The sequence below is a fragment of the Hydra vulgaris genome, chromosome 05, assembly GCF_038396675.1.
Source record: "Hydra vulgaris chromosome 05, alternate assembly HydraT2T_AEP".
NCBI lineage: Eukaryota > Metazoa > Cnidaria > Hydrozoa > Anthoathecata > Hydridae > Hydra > Hydra vulgaris.
Window position 1 is genome coordinate 38,319,666 of NC_088924.1, and position 16,334 is coordinate 38,335,999.

At 29.7% G+C, this 16,334-nt stretch overlaps 1 protein-coding gene across 1 annotated transcript in view; it reads right to left on the bottom strand.

The window, feature by feature from the left end:
• LOC100213304 (serine/threonine-protein kinase 31) overlaps positions 1 to 16,334 on the bottom strand; it is a 95,355-nt gene that overhangs the window by 71,938 nt on the left and 7,083 nt on the right. The window contains exons 2-3 of the mRNA XM_065798109.1: positions 9,506 to 9,594; positions 2,118 to 2,205 (exon numbers count right to left, since the gene is read on the bottom strand). Coding sequence (XP_065654181.1) covers positions 2,118 to 2,205; positions 9,506 to 9,594 — 177 coding nt within the window. The remainder of the gene's footprint in view (positions 1 to 2,117; positions 2,206 to 9,505; positions 9,595 to 16,334) is intronic.

Sequence of the window (16,334 nt, forward strand, 5' to 3'; positions counted from 1 at the left end):
CAAAGCAATTAATCATTATCATGATCAAAATTTCTGTTATAGCAATTCATATTTTTCAATTTAAATCCAATTTAATAACTAAAAAATTAATCATTAAAATCAGAATTATTATAATAGTAAACCATTACTTCATTTTTTATTTTTATTTTTAACCAATTCACTTGCAACAAAGCTGCCGCTACTAAGTTGGAGTTACTAGAAAACAAAGAGTAGTGTTAATAAAAAAGGAAAGACTTGAAAAGTTGTAGGTTGTATGAGTGAGGAAAACATGAACATAGGAGTGAGTTCTAAAGCATTGATTAAACAAAGAAAAAAACTAGAGGAATACAAGTTTTAGAGCATGAAAGTAAAAAGATGCAACTTACTGAGTATAAGTCAAGCGAAAATGAGTTTTGGTTGATGGAGCTAGAAGATGATAGCACACTTGAGCAGCAAGCATGATAGTAATTGTAGAAAAGAGAAAGAGATGCAATTTTACCACAATGGGAGAGGCTCAAGCGCGGCCTTTTCAAACAGGTCTAACTACATTTACAATATGTTTTTGGATCATATCTAGAAAAAAGAGAACCATTAGAAGAAACAGCCTAAAAAGGACAACAGTACTCTATACAGGGACCAGTAAGAGATTCGTTGAGGTAGAGAATAGAATCATGAGTAAGAAAATGGCAAGCAAAATAAAGAGAAACAAACTTAGCAAATGCAAACTTTGCAATGGATAGAATATTTCCATGAGAGGTCAGAAGTACATAAGAACTCAAGATAGTGATATTATCTTGAGTTCTTATGTACTTTCATTCCTATCATTATTAATGCTATTAATAATGATAGGAATGTCAATAATATTATGAACATTGTTTTTTTATTTTCATAAGCCATGACAAGCTCCAAGCTGTTACAGTAGGGAGATCAGATTTAAGACTAACTGCCTATTTTAAGTGACCAAAAAAAGAAGACTTTCAGTCAAAACAAGAGTATAAAGTTGAGTTGTTGGCAAATAAAAGATATTAGATTGTCAGGACGACTATTAATCTAGATAAGAAACTAGGATAACAGGACTAAGGACTTTAAATATAAGAGGATAATTTCATGCAAAAACCAATGCAGAGCTACTGAAGATACTGAGCTGTACACTATTGAAAACACCTAGTTTAAAAATGTTTTATACTAATTTAAGTGGTTCTAAGTTTTGGATTGTTTAAGCCATTTTTGAGCAAAAATATAGGATTTGGATATTAACCTAACTTCTTTAAGATTTGGATAGAACTCAACTCCTTATCAAGATTTTATTTGCATAACAGCTGTATAGGTTAAAAAAAAGCTGAAAACATTAATGGCCTTCTGTATGTGAGAAAGCTTTGTTATACTACCACAAATATGACATTACAACTATTTATTCAGACCTTCCTTTAAAAATTAAACAAAAACATAAGAAAATTTTGAAAGTGGTGGAAATCATAATAACAATTTTCTAAATAAGTGCTGGTTGTGAGCAAGGTTTTTAACTTCGATAAAATCAATAAAACCTATATGATACTGGTAATAAATAAAAAAGTGGTGGTCATTTTCCAAACAAGCATCACTCAAGTAGTCATAATACATCTGGACCAAACACACAAAGAAGATGCTCTTCAACAAGACGAGTGTTTCTTCTAATACAGTTAAAAATATATTATTAAGGAAAAACATTAGTATTATGAACTGTAAGAAAATCCACACTGACGGCCAGAGATTGACTCACAAGATTATACTAAGATCTAGGTTTATATAGCTTTTGTGGTTATTCTGATGATTTAGGGTAAAGGATAAGTTATTGTTTAATTGATAATTATTGTTGGATTGGTTTAAGTTAAAGTTAGGCTCAAGATTAACTAATTAGTGTTCTAAACTATGACCAAACATCTAAACCTAAAACATAAAAATACAGTTTCTTAATTATGAGTATAATAAGTTATTTTATTAATTTTGTCTTCAGCAAATATCAAAAAATTGTACTGTTATTTTCGTTATGTTATAAAAATTGTATTGTTATAATTGAAAAATGTATGTAAAAAATTTGTAGCAATATAATTAAGTTTAATTTGATAAGTTTGATTTAAAAATTTAAAGCAATAGCTTACAGTTAGTAGTGAACCATCTTCAAGCCTAAAGTTGTGTTTATATTTTGCAGCACATTCTGCATCTGATTCCTTTAAGTATTTCACAAAACTAATACAAAAAGAGAAAATTTTTTTTTAATTCAAAATTCAATGTTACTTGTGTACAATATATGATTTAAAAAGAACTTTATTATTCATATCATGCTATATATATACATATATATATATATATACACACATATATATATATATATATATATATATATATATATTTTTGTTATTCACTTTCAAGGCCGAGAAGGCCACTGCAGATGAGGAGGCTACTTAATAGTGGTTATAACCCTCTCTAAACTCTATAACTCCGAAACACGAACCTTGACGAACAAGGTCGCTGCGCGGAGAAACAAGTTGAGCGCAGTACTACCAGGGACGTGGTGGGGATCAAACTCGGAACCTCTCACTTATGAAGTGAGCGCTTTTACCACTACACCACTACCGCATATATATATATATATATATATATATATATATATATATAATATATATATATATATATATATATATATATATATATATATATATATATATATATATATATATATATATATATATATATATATACACCTTATACAGAAAGTTTAAACGTAATTGTTTTTTTAAAAGTTAAGGTACATAGATCATCAGGTTATATTTTTAAAATCCGGAAAATTGTTTATGGAAAAAATCTGGAATATATTTTCCTTTTAATGTTTTCCTGGAATATGTTTCCCTTTTAATTTTGCTTTTATCTGAGTTGTTTCTAATTTTTTGTTTCAAACTTTTCTTTATTTTTCAAAATAAAGAAAACTTTGAAACAAAAAACTAGAAACAATCAAAAGATTACTTAGAAAAAAGTGCAATAAAGTTTAAATGCACCTACAACTTCTTTTCATTGAAATATATTAATAGAGGGTATGACTCATGTTGTTTTTAATACATGATAGTATTTGCCTTGGCATTGATTTAATTAAGCTTTTAATCATCTTGATTGGTATTTCAAGCCACAGTATGGCCAGTTCTTGTTTGAGCATTTCGTGACTAGTTTTTTGCTTTTTTGTTAGTTGATATTCCATCTAGCTCCATAAATTTTCGATGGGTTCAAGTTGGTGATCGTGCTGGTCAAGGCATGAGTCCAATATTACTTTTAAGGAAATAATCAGTGATTGAATCTGCTGTATAACATGGAGCATTGTATTGTTGAAATAACCAGTTTTGATCAGCCTGGAACAAATCGCAACTAGGGATAAGCGCATTTTCCAAAATTTCACAATACTTATACTGGTTTAATCTTTTTTCATATATTTTATGATAGCTAACGCCTGAGCCTGATATACATTACCATATGCCAATAGACCCACCACCTTTTTGAATACGGCTTATTAGGTGTTGCTTTAAATATTTTTCTGTATTTTTGCAACGAACTAATCTCTTGTTTTTTCTGTCAATAATTTTGAAATTTTATTCATCACTAAAGATAATCATTTTCCATTGTTCCACTGAATAACTTAAATGCTCTTTGCACCATTTTTTTCGTCTTTGGCTATCGGTTTACGTCAACAAAGGCTTTCTTAGACCATGAAACAAGCTTATTTCTTTCTTGTGTAATAACTTACTTATTGTCATTTAACTGACTGTTTTGTCTACAAGCGAACTATTGATTTCTGCACTTCAAGTTGATACTTCCGCTTTTGGGTTATGTCTGCTAAGCGTGTAAAGCATGTTTTCATGGTAGGCTGTCAGTTTTCTCGAACGCCCAGTACAAGGTTTATCATTGACACTACCAGTTGCAGGCCTTGTTAAGAAGCGTTACGCAGCTCGCATTTTGCATGCGAAAAGGCGATTTGCCTACGCGCTCAGCAGTTTTGCGCTACGCAAAAACTTATATCTTTTAGAATATTGAAATTATCTTTTGATTATCGTTAACGTTTATTCAAAAGAAATAAAGTCGTAAGTAAAAGCATTTAACCGCAATTGTAAACTAATAGATTTTTTTGTTATAGAAACAGTTTGTTTCATTTTTTTTTTTTATTAAAAATTAGTTAAAAAAAATAAAGTGTTTTAGTTTTATCTTAAGGAAATAAATATATAAATTCCTTTTAAATATAAAAATTATTTTTAGTCATAATAGTTTAAAAAATGCACGATTTATTTTGATGTAAAAATTTTATTTATAACATATTTTGTTTATTGTTAATTCAATAACGTAAAGTTTTAATGACGTTCATTTAATTTATGAAAATAACTTATGATCACGAATATGTTATCGGTAACTGATAAATAACAAAAAACTCTATTGTTTAAAAACATTATTAAAAAGAGTTCACAAATTAAATAAGAAAAAATTTATTAACAATCGATAAAATAACCAAAACCCAAATGTAAATTCATAAGAAAATAAACAAATATTTTACGTTTCATGAAAAAAAAATTTTTTCAAAATAAAATTTAGTTTATATTTGAAAAAATTAATAAAAATGATTTTTTTAATAAGAACTTAGATTTTATTTGTAACTTTTGATATAGTGAGAAAAAAAAAAACTTTTTGTATGATTTTTAACGCGTTAATAAAATAACTTTAATTAAAATGCGGTACTTGTAAAGACGCTAGTGACGCAATATAACTTCTAACGATGCAAAATATATTTGCTGAGTTGAGTTACTTAAAAATGCGTTACGCGTTTTCGCTACGCAGCGAAATCTCGTAACAAGGCCTGCAGTTGGTAGATAATTTTTTATTGTTGTACGAGCACTGAATTTATAATTATTTAGGTGTCTGCCAATTTCTCTATTGCTTATTTTCATTTTATGCATTCTAATGACTTGTTATTTTGTTTTTGATAAAACAGCTCTTTTACCCATGAAAATATGATATTTTGACAAGGTTGGATCAGTTAAAAATTGCTGAATTTTGAATCAAATCGTAGCTGCGTATATATATTCTGACTCACTCCCGACAAGGCTGCAAGCTTTTATGTTGGGAGTTACTAGAAAAAAAGAGTTATAGAGCAAGGAAACGGTTCACAGAAGTCTTAAAAAGTTGTAGGTTGTTGTAGGAGTCAGGAAAACATGAAGATGGGAAAGAGTTCTAAAGGAATGAGGTGTGGGGAAAAAAACTAGACAAGTACAATTTTTTTAGAGCATGCAGGGACAGCTAATCATGTTGTATAATAGTATTAAGTACTAATAAACATTGTCTTATAACTTTGAAAGAACAAGAAATAATTAAAAAATGTTTTCAGGAGTCCTATTGTGTTGTTAGGAACAAAGACTTCAGTACTTCAGAAAAAATTAACAAAAGTAAAATACTAAAAGTAAAAAAAAATTTATAAAGCTTTTTAAAACAATCATAGATAAGGAATTTTAGAAATGTAAAATTCAGAGAATCAGGCCAAACATATAACATTCAAAAAAAGTTCCAGACAAGACATTCTCAGTTAGTTGGATTCAGTTAAGACAAGATTTTTTAGAACTGAAAAATGTGTTCTTAAGTACAAATAGATCTAATTAATTAGACATTAACAGTGTGCCCCTAAATAATTAGACATTAACAGTGTGCCCCTAAATAAGTAATAAAACAATGTACATAATAAAAAATGGAATTTTTTAAGCTAATATTATGGCAATAATCTAGATGACTTATGAATGGTAATGTCAATGAGTCATCTACCTTTCATCCCCAAGGATTAACTCTTACTTTCGATCTTTCTTGGAAACCATATATCAAATCGATTGCAAAATTAGCATCTGTTAAGGTTGCATCTCTTTATTGTGCTCACCACTTTCTTACTCTGGATACTATTTTTTATCTTAAATCTGTCCTAGTATGGAATACTATTGCCATAACTGGGGTGGGTCTTCCAATGATGCCTTTTTCTTTTTTAGACAAGGTGCAAAAATGCATTGTAAACATAGCTGGACCTGCTCTTGCAGCCAACCAACCATTATCACATCGTCGTAATGTTGCTTCTGTTTGTCTTTTCTATAAATACTGTAATGGGCACTGCTCTAAAAAGCTAGCATCTCTTGTGTTATCTATTAAAATTCATTCTTGTGTTGTCATTCAATTAAGTCACTTCTGTGACTGTTACTAAGTGCTCCAAAAATTCTTATTCATCTAGTTTTTTTCCTCGAACATCAGTTCTTTGGAACTTGTTTCCTTCATCTTATTTTCCTTATTCATATAGTTTGCAATCCTTTAAGTGGTCTGTCCATCATTATCTTGCTCTATAATCTTAATCTTTTCTCTTCCAACTCAAATAGTGGTCACTTGTAGCCTTGTTAGAAGTAAAGATGTTAAAAAAAAACTAACAAATAACTAAAAACTTAAAGAACTATTTTTAGGCTCATTAATGATTTATTTATTATATCAAAAAACCACTTATGAAAGACACAATCCATAGAAACCATTTTTTATTATAATTAAAATTAATATATTGCAAAATTTCTTAGGGATTGTCCATAAAGTACATACAAAATTAGGTATTGTCCATAAAGTATTTACGAACAAAATTACGTAAAGTTAAAGCACGTAAGTACTTTAACTTTACGTAATTTTGACTCTGTTAAAGTACGTAAGTACTTTAACTGAGTCAAAATTATGTAAAGTAACGAGTCAAAATTAGGTAAAGTCAAAGTATATATGTAGTTAGTTAAAGTAAGTACGTATGTACAAAATTAGGGATTGTCCATAAAGTACATACACTCAGATGGGGGAGAGGAGTCTGCAAATGGCGTATATGAGATAGGGGGCAAGTGGTCAATTATAAAAGTAAGGAGACACCAAATTAAAAAAAATATCAAAAAATGTTGGATAGGTAGGTTAAAATTATAGGTACTTTTAGGGAGGTGGCAAGTAATCAAAAAAAGTATCTAGCAAAATATGGGTGAGGAGGATTCGGGGGTCAGAAAAGCAGGGCAGGGAGGGGGGGGAGGTCCGTAGAAAAGCGTACGTACTTTATGGACGACCCTTAAGACTACCACAAAATCAGAAAACTTTAAAAATTAAGAAACAACTTAAGATGATAATAACAGTAAGTAGACTAAAATAAAAGATTCAAACCATTAGTCGATAAAAAATCAACTTAAATTCTTTTTCTTTTTTTAATCAAGATCTTCTATTTGTTTTTCTGTTAACTCAACCTCTTTAATACTTGAATATCTTTAATACTTTTTAATCCATTTTCTTTCTTAAAATAACTCTGGTCACTTTTTTCTCTAAATGCTCCATACACTTGGTAACTTTTTCCATCATAACATTAACTTGTTTTGCAAATCTTGAATATCTTAATTCAACTTTTATGTCAGCAGTGATATGGATGGATTTTTGTTAATATAAACACAGACCTAGTGTGTATATGGTTTATTGTGTACATGATTTAGTATGCACACTATTTAGTGTGAACATGGTTTAATGTGCACACGGTTTAGTGCATTTGTTTTAGTATGTACTAAGTTCTAGTGTGTAGATGGTTTTTGTGCGTACATGGTTTTAGCATGTACTCACTCCTAGTGTATGTATTTCACTTTGTGCAGTGCTGGAAATAACAGTCAATCAACAATTGTCTACATTTTGATAAAAATGTTTTGATCTCCCAATATTAATGTTGGCAGATTAAATTCGATCGGCAAGAACTGCAATGCAAACTTAATGATAGGAAATTTAAATACTTTTAAAAACATAAAGCTAAAATTAGTTAGCAACTAAATATTGTAGATGGAATCTATATTATTTAGTTGCTAATGGATGTATTGGAATAAAAATAATTTTGAGACCATTACAATTCATTGTTTACAGTATAAAACAGCATGAAAATATTGAATAAACAAAAACACACAATTATAAAAATACTGAATATTTTTGATTGGCAGAATAAACAAAGTTTGCCATTATAATTTTTATCTAATTTCAAAGCCAGAACAAAAAGGTAATCGAATGTTAACAAATTTTTTTTCAAATGAATTAGATTTTTTGAATAAAATGAATTTGAAATAATTGCTAGAAATGTCAAAATTTCTTTTCAAGTCATAAGAACTTGACCAAAATAGTTATTTACTTTTGCTTAAAATTTTAAAAATTTTAAAAATTGGAGATCATTAAACATTGAAATAGTTTTTGTTTTAAGTGTTAAAATTGATTGAATAGAAAGTATACAATAAATTATAATCATACAATAGAGGCAGACTAAATATAACAGACGATTCTTTAATTTAATAATAAATTTGAATGTCAGTTGCCAAGAAAAAAGTAATACTTTTTACTTTTTTCTTTGAAAGATTATTATCGTTGCATATTATTTTCAATCACTCAAAACAAATTATAGTTTTTTAACAAAAATCATATTTTTATCTATAACCCCTTTTTAATTGCAAGTTTCTTTAGACCTGCTAGGAAAAAATTGAAGTTTTTAATAAGAAATCAGATTTTAAATCACCAGCTATAAAGTTTTACTTTTTTGTTAGCAGGTGTTTTAGCTTAAAGTATTAAGTAATTTTTTAAGCAAAAAAACTTAAACTTAACTTTTAAAAAAAACTTAACTTTTAAAAAACTATGGTAATTCAAAATAATATGCTAATAATATATGGTGATTCAAAATAATATGGCAACTCAATAATAATATGGCAATTCAAAATAATGTGAAAAACTGGAGAAGTGAAAAGGTTTGAGAGTTTAAAGCAAAATATAAAATTTTATATTGTATTTTCTTAAATAATATTCTTTAAAATTAATTTTTTTTAAATCCGAGTTATTTTGTCAGGGTTCCCACTATTAAAACTGAGGCTAAAAGTAAGGATTTTAAGGAGATTTAAGGAGACATTTTCCTAATATTTAAGGAGATTTGGTCACAAAAGACACTTTTTTTTAAGAAAAAGTAAGGAGAAAACATTAAAAACAGAATCTTATTTTTTTCAATAAATTTTAAATATAAACAGAAAAATTATTATAAATTAATATATTACTTTACATATATATAAATATATATATAAAAGAAATATAGGTTTGCAAACTATCAATGAACTATATTTTTTTCTTTGTTAATAAGTATAATCCTTTACTTTAATAAAATTTCCTAGATGATTAAAAAATAAATAAAAATTAGAAGAAATTAAGGAGAGCGGTCAAATTTTATCTTTTTTTAAGGTTATTTAAGGACTTTTAAGGAGAATTTTTTTTTTTAAGGATATTTAAGGTTTTTAAGGAGGATTGAGAACCCTGTTTGTGGATTATATCATAACCCTATTAAATATTGCAAAATTTGCACTCAGACAATTGCCCTTACATGGCTCAGTTGACTTTTGAAATGCTTCTTTGAATTTTTTGCTTCTCAGGTTAAAAATAATATGTATAAATATTAAAAATTAAAAATAATTACCAAATTCTGTTGCCAAATGGTTTTTGTGAAACTGAAAACTTCACACCAGCAATATCTCCAACCTCACCAAAAATACTAATGATTTTTTTCTGTAGAAATAATTAATATATCAAATTATAAACTTGCTTATAAGTTTTTGCTATGCATTATATTTAATTGCTTAATTGTTTACATACATAAATATATATACACACACATTCATGCATATGTACATACATACACACATTCATGTGTGTGTATGTACATATGTACATACACACATTCATACATATGTACACATGTACATTAGGGCGACAAAAAAAAAATCAAAGTGCTCGAAATTGAACTCTCAACCCTTTATTGTGTTCCTTTTAACTAAAAAATATACTGTGCAAAATATTATTAGGATATTTTCATATCTAGAGGTTGCTCAATGAGCTTGATATTATCAGATTTAAGGGTCAACGTAAAGTAAAAATGAATATACTTTTTTATTTTTTTCATTACTACAAAATTTTAATTATTTTATTCAAGTTTAGCGTTATTTATATGATTTTAATCAATGTTTGATTCAGGTTGTTCACTTGTTTTTATTAATGCGTTAACAATTGTAGACTTTCGCATATCTAGAATTTGACGTTGATGTTCTTCCACAATTTGTAAAATATATTGCAATTGAGTTTCATCTTTTGTCAAGATTTTTGTGTAATCTGAAACCAGTTTTACTGCTCGTTCAGCTGTGTCATTCACAACTTTCATAGAATTAACAATTTTATGTGCATCCTGGTATTCCGCTATTGTACTCCACTTGTCTGGGCAATGTTCCTTCATAAATGCCCAATTTATTCCAAGCAATTTAAATAGATATTTTGATCTATTTGTTACAAAGTCATCTAAGTTCATGCTTACAATTTATCCATTAATCCTTTACCTTCAACCCTTTTTATCTGGGTTTTATTGGCTGGCTTTTCAAGCGCAATCAACATTTTTTCTTTAGTTAGGTTATCAACATCATTACTGAAAAAGAGAGACTCACAAGGTCTTCAGTTAAATACCATAAATGCCCTGCAATGGCTTTTGTGGCAGATTCAGCTACTTCTTTGTCAAATATTTTTAATTTATTCAATTTTCTAATCAGTGTCAGGTCATTGTGAGGAACAGATGAAGAAATGGGAGCCCGAAACCAATGTTCCATGTAAATCAATATTGAAAAAATCGAAAATTGTAGAAAGATTTTTCTCTTCATTTTTGGTTAAATAAAATTGATGTCGAAACAAGTAGATTTTAATAGAGTACAGTGCTTTTGCCATCCATTGTGCTTGGTGCATAGCACCAGGAGAACGAAAAGTTATTCGCTTTTGGCCTGGAGGAGTTTTTCCAAAAAAAATTATTGCTAGTTGCAAAAACTCATTGTAATCGTTGCGAGGTTGTTTTGATCCTTGTATCATAATTACAGCAAATTCTATAGCTGATGGTACAAGTGAGCCATATACTTTGAGATCTGCATCAGTTAAGAGCCATGATTTAGAATAAAGTTTACTCCACTGATCACGAAATCATTGAAACAACTTAACCTCTGGACCAGAAAATGTTTCAAAACAAGTTTTGTAAACATGGGATAAAATCACTTCATGAATATGGTGTACGACAGGCTGTGTATAATAAAGACTTTCCAATTAATTTTTCCAGCAAGGTACAAGCACCTGAATGTATACCTGTGTTGCTTGAAGTAGTATCAAAACAGAGCGCCACAATTCTGTCATATGAAATGTTCCAATCTTTTAAAGCTTGTTCTGTTGCATAACTCATTTGTTCACCAGTGCCTCTATCCAGTTTTGGGACTGACAACAGTTTTTCTACATCATATCCGGTCACTAATATGGGCAGTTGATCCACTTCATTTCTGCTTGTCAAATCGGATAACAATTTTCCATCCCAATGTACAGTTAATGGAATCTGTGGTTTGAACTCTAAAATAATTCTTTTTGTAACTTCTTTACGATTTTCAATACGTGCACATCAAAGAGATTCATATGATGTAGATAAATGTTCAATATTGGCACCTAACCCTTGACAAACTGTAGACAAAACCAAGGAACCAGAACGATTGGGAATTTTCAAACGATCAAGAGCTGAACAAAATGCTGGAGTAATCACTTTCTTTTTTTCTATTTTTTCACTCTTTTTCAGTTTCTTTGCTGATGATGGAATAAAGTCATCTACTTCATTATCTGTACCCTGAGAGGAGTCAAAACTAGGTCTGTGACTGTTGAACGCATTCCTTGTTTTTTTCTTTTTAACTCTTTTGTTTCTCTTTCTTCATTTGCTTTTTTTCTGTTTAAAATACGCTGTTCTTGTTTGAATAATTCACAATCAACTGAACTTATATAGCCTTTTCTTCCCTCTCTTTGTAGTGTAAGAAAGGTCTTGTCTTCTTCTATTGTCATTAATTTTAAAGCATCTTCATGAGCAATATCAAATAGTTCTTCAATTTCTTGAGAAAAAATGTCCACATTTCTTTGCTGAGTTTCTGTTTTTCTGCCTTTATTCTTTTTCAGCTTTCTGTATTTCTCAACAAGTTTTTCAACATGTGTTATAACATCATAACGTTGTTTTGTTGGAATTCTAGCCCTTTGCCAAAAGTCTAGAACCTGATTTGTCACAAGGCCTGCACTTTCTTTTACATTGTTGTTATTTTTGAAGAAAAAATAAGATTTTAAAACTTGTCTTTTAGATGGCAACTTGTGCCCTGTGATCACAGATGTAGCTTGACCAATACACCATAGTTCATTTTGACTTCTTGTCTCCATTTACAATAAATCAATTTTGAAAATATCTCTCTAATAATGTGTTTTAAAAATGTATTTTGTATTTACAGGATAATGCAATAGTTTTAGCAGTAGTGCAATACTGATGCAGTAACTTATCTGGATGATGAAATATTACAATGGGTGTTTTAAATGTCAGCCAACTTATTTTATTTTTACTTTTTAATTTTCTAAAAAAAACAATGTGTATTATGCATGACTCATTAGATTAACAAATAATAAAATATTGATAGCATTGTCAACTTAATTAGTAAAATAGAAAAGATAAATGATAAAATATGAAAAATGTGGGTTCGAGCAGCTTTGTAAAAATAAAATATTGGATTGAGCAACCCCTAAACCTTAACAAATTGTGTCCAAAATTTCCCAGTATCATTTTTTCATTAAATGGAACCAAATAAAAGGTTGAAAGCATAAAAAAAAAATTTTTTTTTTTTCAATAAATTTATTTGTCACCCTAATGTACATTAGGGTGACAAAAAAACAAAAAAATAACTTGGTTTATAAAGGTTTTTTTGAGCATGATTAAACAGGTATAGTAAAAAGATGCAACTTTGCTAAATAATGGGTCATGTGAGATTGAGTTTAGGTAGAACTAGAGTTTTGCTTTGGAACAAATTTAGTTATTGGAATTTAAAAAAAAATTTTTGTTAGATATGTATATGAGGGTACATCAAACCCCCTGATGTCAAGTAAATACATTCTACCTTGTCTAAAAATGTTTCATTGCTTATCAATGTTGCCTAGAGAAAATCTCATGCAACTTAGAACACATATAGGCTTGAACATACATGCACAGGTTGACAAAATAGGATTTTTGCATGCTAAAAATTCCCTAACTAAAGATATCTTTCATTCTAAACTGATTAGCTGATTTCTATGTTGTTATCTATTCTTTGATTATTTAAATTAAATGCCATCTTGTATTTCTGAAATATTTTGTTTAAAATTTTCAAAAAAGTGTAACAAATTTACAAACTCGTATGGTTCTTGCCATGTGGTTTGTTTATATTTCCTGTTTTTGTGTTGTCAACTTGTCATAATTTATAAATTGAATAGAAAGACAGTTAGGGGTTGTCCACAAATTACGTCACGCGATTTTTGATCATTTTAGACACCCCCTCTCATCACAACATTGTAACACTTTAGTAACAAGTTCCATATGAGTTGTCACAAAACCACTCACCCCATAAGCGTTACGTAATTTATGAACGACCCCTTATCACAAACACTGTCATTTTTGACCTTAACAATAACACATGCTAGACTAAACTAAATGTCATGTAAGGCTTAACTCATGCTGATAACCTTGTGTTTCAATTTCAAAAAATGTCTGCTTATGTAGCCTTTGTTGCGGACATATCAGGGCCTGTTACGACTAGGGTGCAAAACTAGTGACAGGGGCCCCAGCAAAAAAAGAGACTTTTTGCAAACCCAGCCCCAGCAAAATTACACGATTTAGCAGGGGTTGATAGCCGGGGCTAGAAAAAATTTATAATACTTTATATATTATAATTTTATGCTTGTATTTACTATTTATTAAATACTGGCATACATTTCTATGTTTTTAAAGATTACAAGCAACTATTATTAAGTTATCAGTTACTTTAAAATAGAGAATAAGTTAAAATACTAGGAAACCTATAACTGAAGACTTAAAAAGTTTTGAGTTGTATAAAAAAAGAAAACATGAAGATGGGTCAGAGTTATAAAGTTTTTTTAATATTCAAGGAAAAAAACTGGATTAATAAAATTTTTTATAGCATGAAGGGACAGATACAGCAAAAAGATGCAACTTGTTGAATAAAAAGCCAAGCAAGAATGAGTTTTGGTTTATCACTATAGAGATGATAGCTCGTTTGAGCATTGAAAATGATTGTATTTGTAGAAAATAGAAAGAAATGCAACCTTACAACAATAGAAGAGTGGCTCAAGCTTGGCAGATAAAACAGGACTGATTACATTTACAATGTGCTTTTAGACTTTGTCTGAGAGTAAGAGGGTTGATATTTGTCAATAAAGGAATGCCAATGATAATGCAATATTTTTTTGCAGTAAATAAATGAGTTTTGTTGTCTAACAAAAATTGTAGATTTCAAGTCCAGAATTTAAATCTATAGGCCACTGAAAGCCTTAGGCTGTTACAGAAGAGAGATTTAAAATTGGCTGCTTGTTCTAAGCAATTAAAAAGTGAAGATTTTTTGTCAAGACAAGATTATAAAGTTGAGTCATTAGCATATAGAACTACTTTAGATTTCATGAAGATCGTTATTGTAGATAAGAAACCATACAGGAGCATAGATAGAACCTTGTGGTACCTTTAAGGATACTTGAAATAAAGAAATGGGTAGACTTTCAAGAATAACTTTACTACTACAGTTAGAAAGAAATAGTTTCATACCAAGCCTGCTACATTTGGTGACAATGTAGCAGGCTTGATATTTGAACTGCTCTCTTCATGGAAATGTTGTGATTCAGCCATAAACACAACATTGATACTGCAGCAAACACAGGACATGTGACAGCAGCTATGTCACAATCCAGTAGCTCTTCTAAGGTCTGCTTGCTACCATTATGTTGGTAAGTTATTATTATAAGTGTTTAATGATCTAAAGATTGAAATTTTGAAATCTCTAAATGTTACAGTGTTCTCCAGTAGCTCTTCTAAGGTCTGCTTGCTACCATTATGTTGGTAAGTTATTATTATAAGTGTTTAATGATCTAAAGATTGAAATTTTGAAATCTCTAAATGTTACAGTGTTCTCCAGTTTTTATTGAACACTTTGAGCTTCTAGGTTCACAGAGATCAGCAATACTACACTTATCAATACTAGCAACTTCCGCATGAGATTTTGTTGACAGTCTTTGAAACAGTGTACTTGAACTCTCATATTTACAGCAGCTATTGTGCAGAGATGACTACTTTGAGTTTGTTGAGCTCTGCATAGTTTTCTTGATGGAGAAGGAGAGACTTGAAAACAGATTACATTTAAGTGACCTGGGGCACTTCACCAGCCAGATGGATGGCAAAACTATGCCATCATCTGCATTACCTATGCCATCAAAATTTGCCTCTTTGAACAGCAGATTTAAAAACTTCCAAGAGGATTAATAATAACAAACCAGCAGACTTTGAAACTCCTCCACTTTGTTAATTTTATGACATCTATATAGTTCATAGTGGGTTTCTTGTACATCTGTGAAAGTATATAGTTCATAGTGGGTTTCTTGTACATCTGTGAAAGTATATAGTTCATAGTGGGTTTCTTGCACATCTGTGAAAGACATACCACAGCACAGCCCGAAGATTTACATGCAATGCATTTATATGCAGCTGTTAACCAGAGATATCACCAAGTGCAATCCGTGCCTTCAAACTTCACTAATGGCACTTAACAAAAGAAATAGTGCCTCTTGCTCTGTGGAGTATTAAGTTTCCAGCAGATAAATGTCGCGCTCATGCAGACAAACTTTTTGCAGAAAAGTATGATAACACCAGATTTAGAAAAGCCGCATTTGCCACTAATGACATAACAATGTCAACAAAATTAGCTGATCTGGTTGAACCAAACTTTTAGTTTATCTTTCATAACCTTTAGTTAAAGAGTTTTTGATGCACGATGTTTGTAAATGGTCAAACTTAGCCTCATTTTATGCATCATTAGTCAACCTGTGTTAGCTGTGTTAAAAGGGGAGTTTAACTCAGTGCAGGTTTTCTGGGTTCTTTAAAGGGAGAAGAACATAATCAGAATGTTCTGCAGGTGTTTGAGCAAGATCGCCATGCATAGCAGAACCTCCATAAACAATAGAAATGACTGGAATTTAGCTTTAAAATGACCAACATCAGTGTAAGAGTAATGTAAACTTCTGTTTGGTTCGTTTTCTAGAATGTATTGTGTAGATTGTGTTATAAAACTAATAAAGGTATGGCTATAATGATATTACAGTTGGCATAAAGCATGTTGAAATGGTAAAAACTGCTGGACACCCTAAAATTTGTCGAATTCTTTTAAAACATTGCC